General features: G+C 34.1%; 1 protein-coding gene across 1 annotated transcript; it reads left to right on the plus strand.

Annotated features, from left to right (window-relative positions):
• Positions 1-338: 338 nt before the first annotated feature.
• On the plus strand, positions 339-6,501 carry LOC121325815 (BCL2/adenovirus E1B 19 kDa protein-interacting protein 3-like). The gene is made up of 6 exons (XM_041268889.1): positions 339-563; positions 2,689-2,866; positions 3,411-3,486; positions 3,631-3,737; positions 5,217-5,366; positions 5,552-6,501. Exons 1-6 carry the CDS (start codon positions 521-523, stop codon positions 5,595-5,597), a joined length of 600 nt encoding a protein of 199 aa, XP_041124823.1. The 5' UTR covers positions 339-520; the 3' UTR covers positions 5,598-6,501.
• Positions 6,502-8,668: the final 2,167 nt, after the last annotated feature.

The raw sequence follows: 8,668 nt of genomic DNA on the forward strand, positions 1-8,668 counted from the left end.
TGCTCAAATTTTTTTAGTCCACAAAATGAAGTGTGTGTCATTTTAATCTGGTATCTACCGTAGATCACTGACATACATTTGAATCTAATTATCTAAGGCCACATGATGATTTGCGAAAAAGTCAAGCTGTTTCTATCTCGTCCCATGCATTCTGCCTTCTTGTGTATTTTAAATGAGTGGGTTGGTTGTATTTCATACATTTCCTAGTTGTAATCTAGACTGCCACCTGGACTTCAAATCACTTTCAACTCCCTCTGCTGTTGAAATCAGAGAATGTTTTGAAAGGACAACCCAGGCGTGACGGAACTCTTCCTGGGCCAATCAAAACACGCGTTTCCGCATGTCAACAGTAACTGCATCACTGTGTTTACGTTGAGCATTCCTTTTTGATTTCTTCTAGAGAGAAGGGTTATTATTAACATTATTATTAATTAGATTTATATGTGTCGCTTTTCCATTCTTTAATTACTATTGTTGTTATTATTTGTTCTTCTGAATTGTACGAAGGGCTGATGTAAACATGTCTGCGGACAAGCTAAGTAGCCAGGAGGAGAATCTGCAGGGTAAGTGAAGTGAGCAGGCAGTGCTTCCCTTCTATTGCTCGCTCACTGTGCTGTAAGCAGAATGAGGCCTCGAGCTGCAATGTGGACCTATTGGAATTGTTTAATGACACGTTTTAATTGCATATATTTGTGTCTCTGTGTGATCACGAAACAGCATGAAAAACTTTCGCGTTATTAATATTTGGGTTGTATGCGTTATATGGGTTTATTCAGGAGAACATACGAGTTAATGTATTCAGCCTGGAAACATGATAACCTGTATTTTAAGTATTTATTAAATTACAAGTCAAGTTCTTGTTTAAAATAAACCATGTTTTAAAGGGTACAATTACATTACGAAGTCGTGTCGTGTGTTTTACTTGTAGGACATTCAGTCTTATTTTTTATTGAAGTCTTTGACGTCATTATTAGTGCAGCAACATATAGGATCAGCCCTATTGAGGGACAAGTTTGAATGACATTTTGACGGCCTGAAAAATATGTAGAAACGAGAACAATACCTGATCCTGCATAAAGTTGTTCAAAGCACGCTTATATATATATATATATATATATATATTAATACCCCAGCCTGGTCTTAGATCTTTAAAACGGACTGCTGCAGTGTCATGGAAAGATTGATGCGGCAGTTTGCAAAGTACAGATGGTGCTATTATTACAGTATGCTCAGCATTGTACCAGTGCTTGTCTTTAGAGGGGCCTTTGGATACACAGTGCCAATAATAAACTGATTACGAAACAGTGTTCTGAAATTTCAGGGTAAGCACAGTAGTGTGCAGTTATTATTGCTTGACCATTCATGACACTAGTTTCCTACAGAATGGGGTTTAATTGTTTCAGTCGTTACTTTATTGATTAAAAGCAAGAAGTAACTATTTATGAAATCACAAGATGTTAAGAATATAGTTTGCATTTTAGGTGCTAGTTACTGTGAATAACTTAGTCTGTTGTTTTTTTAAAAGTACTTCTAAATACAGTAGATATACAAAAATGCAGGACTATGCCTATTTAAGAAGTTTGATGCAATATCAGCAGTGCATTTAAATTTACAAATGAACAGGTTCACAGAAAGGTTTGTTGGGTGGACTGGAGGAAGTGTATGGCTTTGAACCTTTTGTTTTTAGCAAACATCTGCCCCAGTAATGAAGCAGAGTATTTAAAAATGTACTGTAGCAGCGGATTGGGCATTATGTAAACTGCACAACAGAAGCTGCCATTCCAGTGTATTGTAATGGTGGGTCAATCTGAGACTGTTTGGGACTGGACGGTGTGGAGTGCGGGGTGGGCTGTTTGTGCAGGACCGACAGTTGGACCATGTGTATGTAAATGTACCCCAGTGTGTGTGAGGCAGTAGGGCTGGGGTGGGTCACTAGTTAGGAGTTGACTGCGTGCAGCTTGGTGTCATTTTGTTGCTGCTGGGGAGTGTAAAGGAGCTAAATCCATTTTCAGAAAGATCAAGTATTGAACAACACTTAAGAGCCAAAAATAATTCCTAGTAGTGTCGTGAGTACCGCTGCTGAGAACCCGCTACACGCTGCCGGCACAGAATTTTACACAATTTTATGATGGCTTATATAATGCAATTTTATTACTTTGGAAAGGAACATGCCTGAGAACAAATGTTAATGGTGCATATTTAGTAAAAGTGCTCTATATAGATTAACAATATTCTTATTTGTTTAGTGTTCTCTGTTATTTACGGTTTTTGCAAATATGTTTTTGTATGAAGGATCAGCAAAACACATACGGTTGTTTTGACCTTGCAAATTCTAACTTGTTTCCTATTTGATGCAGAACAAAAATAACCTTGGCTTTTATTTCTCCAGCAGGGTGTTTATGAGGATGTAATAGGAGGGAGTGGTTTCCATTTCTCATTCCAGTTGGTTGTCAAAGTGCCTTGATGTAGAAAGGCATATGATTGTCAACTCAGTCTAACTGCACACAGAGGTAGCAAATAATTTACCAAAGAGACATATAACAAGTAAACATGTTTTGATTTTCCCCAGCCATGCTTTATATACAATTTCACATTCATAGCAACCTCTTCATATATTCATTGTAAAGGGGTGTAGCTGTTATTGCAACAGCATCTTGTATTTGTAATGTTGTTTTCATGTTCAAACAGGCTCTTGGGTGGAACTGCACTTCAGTGGAAATGCCAATGGCAATGGCAGCCCTGCAGAAAATGGAGGGCAGGAGCAGGTGCAGGCTTCCATTCACAATGGTGATCTGGAAAAAATGCTTCTAGATGCTCAGCATGAATCTGGCAGAAGCAGTTCCAGAGGAAGTTCTCACAGTGACAGGTACAAAAAAAGCGGTCATAATGTTTTGTAGGCAGAAGGGTAGAGTGCAAAGATTTGATGATACACTTAGATGAACGAATGTATGTAACTCCGATTAGATGTAGATTCACATTACGTAAAAGCTTATACCATTACAGAAATCCAGGTGTTACTGTGAACAATTTTTTGTACATCACTGCCTAAAGCTGAGAGGTTATATAACACAAATAGTTCTAAAATTAGTCAACAAGAAACACCAATAGCATACTATGATGGGATGCGTCAGCAAGGAGACTCAAAGACCAGAAACACTGTAGTTTAACACTGGTTAATAATACTGTTTTGTATTATTCTAGATGCTGCTTTTTAGGGTTTGAAGATTTACACTGTCAATATCAAATTGGACTTAAAGCAATATTTAATTAAGTAACTAAAGTGAAATATTTGGGAGAAAATTACATGTCAGCTTTGCATCTCCTATACATAGTGTTAGCTGTGCAAGTAGCTTTGCATAATATGTAGATTTCCTTGAATTAAATATTTAATCTTTCTTTTATTTATTTAGTCCACCAAGATCACAGACTCCACTCCACCTGCGCAGATGTTCAGAGGTCCCCAGTGTAGAAAAGAACAGCTTTCAGGTAGAACAAGAATAGCTTATATATTGTGCTGGGTGAAGCCTGTTGATGCATCATTGTCATTGTTCTTACACACACACACACATATGCAAAAGAGGTATTACTGTTTATTCTTAAAAAATACTGAAATATTTTACTTTGTGTCAGTCCGAAGAGGATTATCTTGAAAGAAGGAAAGAAGTAGAAAATCTTATGAAGAAAAATGCTGATTGGATTTGGGACTGGTCAAGCCGACCAGAAAATATTGCACCAAAGTAAGTTGCTTATCAGTCACAATAAGCTTATTGCTTATTGTGACTTGAATGAACTTGTTCTCTGATTCTGAGGTCACCCTTGGCCTGCCTGACCTTGTTCGGTCCTCATGAGTGCCAGTTTCTTCAAATTGTTTGATGGTCTTGGCCACAGCAGTTACAGACACTTGCAAAGTTCTTGCGATTTGTCTTAAAGATTGACCTTCATTTCTTAAAGTAATTACGGTCTTTTTTCTTTGCTTAACTGAGCATATTTTGCCATTTTCTGCTCCCTTACATTCAGGAATGACAAACTTGTGCCTATGCTACCTATATTTATAGTAATCATGGACCCTCACCTGTTAACAATAATTGGTGACAAAAGGTTAATTAGGTAACATGCTAGTTAACTCAGAGAACATCTAACAAAGACACTTTTATACTTAGGCCAGTGTTCTAACACCGTGTTATACACATTTCAGACTTTTAACTGACTTGGGCTTCAGACTGAAATCCCCTTGCTTTGGGTGACCATTTCATTAAAATTGACAAGGTTTACATTTTCATTTAAAAATAAAATTTTTGAATGCAATTCACTTATGATTATCAGCTTATATAAGTACATGTATCATATAATGACATATTAAGTGTTTATAGACAAGTTTATACAGTTAAAAGCATAGATAATCATGAAAAACCTGGTTTCAAGCAGGTGTACTCAAACTTTTGACTGGTTTTATGTATATATATATATATATATATATATATATATATATATATATATATATATATATATATATATATATATATATGTGTATGTGTGTGTGTGTGTGTGTGTGTGTGTGTGTGTGTGTGTATATATATATATATATATATATATATATATATATATATATATAATATATATAAATTTCTAAATTTGATAATTCCAGAAATGTCCTGTTGATGGCAGCAAAGAGAATACTCATATACAGGGATTGGACAATAAAATAGAAACAACTATATTGTCAATAGGGTGTGTGCCACTGTGGACACCCAGGATAGGACTGGTCTAATGTGATGACACTTGCACGGTGTAAATTGTTCTAAAGGCATATGACCATGATTATCACACTTCTCAAATGAGGACCTGCCTATACTGTATATTTGGTACTACAGCTACAGGTTTTTCAGATTTGCTATAAGCTAGATAAGCATTCATTTTAAGACTCTTGTTTGAGAATTGTAACATAACTGGCATATCTTTCTTGAAGTCAGGCTGTGTTAATACAGCTGATCAGTTAAGGGCAGTACATTGAAAATTATCACATTAACAACTACTTTCACATAACACCAATTATAATCATGGACTGCTTAATGTTACCATAGTACCCTGGTTTAGTGTTAATCAGAGTATGAGAAACAAGCTGCACATTTTAGGGTTGTTTCAATTATTACAGTATTTAAGAAAAAAAAGAGAAAATAATACAACTTTACTTTTCTTATTTCTCTTCACAAAAAAAGGGAATTCCTGTTCAAACATCCAAAACGGCCAGTGACCTTGAGTATGAGGAACACCAGTATTATGAAGAAAGGAGGAATTTTTTCTGCAGAATTTTTGAAGGTGTTCCTTCCTTCTTTGATTATTTCTCACATACTTGCTGTTGGCCTGGGGTAAGTAAAAATTCAAAAAATCATGTGTTACTCTACACGTATTTGTGAATAGAGAAATCATGCACAGCTGTTTCTTTATTTAAATAGGATTTTACCTTTTACATTGAATGTTTTGAAAAGATAAAAAAATGAGGAGTTGCGAAATCAAATTACTGTTACATTTTTATTTTTTATTTTTTATGAAGGATCTTCATTGGGAGACGTTTAAGAACCTCCACGAGTACCTTCTAAATGTGACCTGTTGTCAGACTTCATTTACCACTGAGAGCTTGGCATGCCTTCGTGTAACGCTTTGTAGACATGGGTACAAGTGCTTCTGTGAATTACAGAAACGTGCTTGCTGACTGCTGCACTGCTTGTGTTCCTTCGTGAATGCTATTTACTAATTACTAGCCTAACATCTGGACTCAGTTGATGTCCATGTGATACATCTTTAATTGTGACTGTGAATATCATTTTATATATATATATATATTTTTTTTTTTTAAATAGTGATCTCATTTAATAAAGTAGTGCACATGTCAAGCACTGAGGTATTTACATAGTGTTCATTGTGCTGGGTGTTGGTGACTATATAAGCTCTGTCATCAGTACAACCATTTATGTAATTTCTTTGAATACAGGTGAAAAATCAAAGGGGTGTGTGTTTGTATGTTGCCAGATATGTTCAGACCTAAAAAAAATCAAGGACAAGGGAGGACCCAAACAAGGGCAAGTATTTAATGTTGCATTTAAAAAAAAAAAAAAAAAAAAAAGGTTTATTTCTCACAAATGAACAGTGCTGTGACTTGAAACCGTGTGATTCAATGTGTCTGACGAGATGTGCAACTAAATACTGGCTGTTATAATGCTTTATTATTTAGTTACTCAGATTGTTGCTTTTACCAGTTTTATAAATATTACTGTACCAACAGCTGGCATGAACTTGAATATAGAACTATTAAAGAACAAAAATACTGTGAGATACTTGGATCCAGTGTTGAAAGTGGGATTTCCTACATCCATATCCACACAGTAGAAGAGTACAATGTAATGTTTGTTTGAATGATTTTTTCCTGCCAGAACTGGAACTTGGTGACTGCTGCCATGTTTATGTATCTATTAAAATATAAAAAAGTAAAAAAAAAAAAAAAAAGATCATAATCTCAATTAAGCAAAAGTACATATCTATCTAAAACTACTGTATAAGGGTAAACCCCTGACATGCATTGTGCATTAAAATAATTAATTATAATGAATGAATCATGAATGAATCAGAAAAAAAAAAAAAAGCAGTTGATTTTTTTTTTTTTTTAAATCCTGAAGCAGGTTATTAAGATTATGGAAAGTTTTAGGGAAAACATGTACTACTGTTGCTTTAGCTATTTTTATTGTTTCTTTTTTTGTTAAATATCAGCATCTTGATATTCCTGCTATTGACACAATATTGTTAAATGGTATAATTTTATGTAATACAGATACATGTTTAAAAGCAGGATTGTTAAAGGTATTGTACTCCGATTTATCTTAAGTTTAGGTTTTTATTTTTTTAAAGATCAGTCAGAAAGGGAAACGTTACTGATTTATGAAATATACAAAAAAGTCAAAGATGACAATTTTGAAAGCATTTTGCCAAATGTACATTTTTATTTATAAAAGCAAAGAATATACCTACAGTGTGTCACCTTTTAAACTGCAACTTTTGAATTACTTTAAAATGTATATTACACATTTGTTTTTAATAGCTATTTTATGTCTGATATTGACAATTATGCTATTAAGCAAAGTGGTTTAAAAACCATGCCCAATGCAAGCTATTACATATAAAGTTAAACCCCAGAGATAAGAGCAAGGCATTTAGCTGTGGCCAAATGATCTCTGATTCAAATATCACTTTGCTGTTGACAGATACAAATGATAATATTCTTGTTCATGAGACATTTACAGAATGATTGCCTTATATTTAGTAATATACAAATATACACATTGTTCTGCAACCAGACTGCTAGTCCTTTGGCTTTCCAAAAAGGACAGCAAGTTGCATTTATTTCAATGTTATGATATAAAATAAGAAAGTGGCGCAAACATCATGAATATTATTTCTAAACCAGTGTAATGTAATTCATGTTATAGAAATAATTACAAATAACAATTGGTGTTTAATCATTTTGGAGCATTTATGTATTATTTTTTTGTGTTTGTTAAAAATAAAAACAAATTCAAGGAGATCGCCAGGTTTAGTTTTTAACCCATTTTACTGAGACAAAAAGCTGTATAAATGTATTAAATGTTACACATTTATTATATTCAGCTACTGGCATGGTAATCCAATTTAAACTGAAGAATACTCAACTAAAATGCATTTGTTGTCAGTTTTTACTGTTTTATGACAAGGACTGCTTTGTTGTTCCAATGCTTATTAGAAACTATTTATAACAATTTAACACCATCTGCTTACAACTGTTTGTACAAAAACACAACCAAGTTGGATACTGATACTTGTAATTGAAAATAATACTTATTTATATAATTTACATGAAATATACCATTCATTTTAAACAAGTACATTCTTGACATATAAGAACTGTTCACTATGTATCCACAAGATGGCATAACATACAGTTTGTGCATCACATAGAAATACAGTAATACCACATTCAGTAACTTGGTCAGCACTATGCTGTACTGAAAGGATAGACTGGACAGTAATATGGTCTTTATTTTTATCAAGTGACTAATTTCCATTACGTTTCGAGGCGTAAATGACAACTGACATGTTAAAGGTGTGTCCTAAGGTGGAGCTTTGGATAGCTTGACTAATTAGGCATAGTTATTCACAGAATATGGGCAAAGATTTATGAAGTTTGGCCACTACTGGATGAGTGGTTTCCACCCTACTGCAATATAATTCACACAGAATGTGCAGCGGTTTGTATCTGAATTCAGCAAATTATTAATGTGTTTATTGACTTTTTTATTGGCTTTAATTTATATTTTTCAGTTAACTGCTTATGGGTGAACTATAGGGGACAACGTAAGGTAACAATCAACTATTTTGATAATATTAATCTTAATATAATTTCCTGGTTTTGGTACCACATTCTTAGTTTTTAAGGCATGTTCTTAAGTGTTTGCTACCGTTATCACAAAACATTTCAGCAGCAGTGACAATGGGAGTTGTGGCCCTTTCCCCTGAAACAACAGAAACACTTAAAAATGAAGGTTCAACCCAATAAAATAATTAACATGATTCTGGTTAAAGCCATCTGGTCGAATTTGGAGATTGCAAACATAAGATCTACATGAGCCCCAGCACAATATTC

Source organism: Polyodon spathula, chromosome 13, assembly GCF_017654505.1.
Source record: "Polyodon spathula isolate WHYD16114869_AA chromosome 13, ASM1765450v1, whole genome shotgun sequence".
Lineage (NCBI taxonomy): Eukaryota > Metazoa > Chordata > Actinopteri > Acipenseriformes > Polyodontidae > Polyodon > Polyodon spathula.

Bases quoted from the DNA above. Each gene is read 5' to 3' on its own strand.
- LOC121325815 (XM_041268889.1), top strand. From the start codon at position 521: ATGTCTGCGGACAAGCTAAGTAGCCAGGAGGAGAATCTGCAGG. The intron at 2,867-3,410 runs GTACAAAAAAAG...TTATTTATTTAG, and splicing joins GGAAGTTCTCACAGTGACAG to TCCACCAAGATCACAGACTC. The intron at 5,367-5,551 runs GTAAGTAAAAAT...TTTTTTATGAAG, and splicing joins ATACTTGCTGTTGGCCTGGG to GATCTTCATTGGGAGACGTT.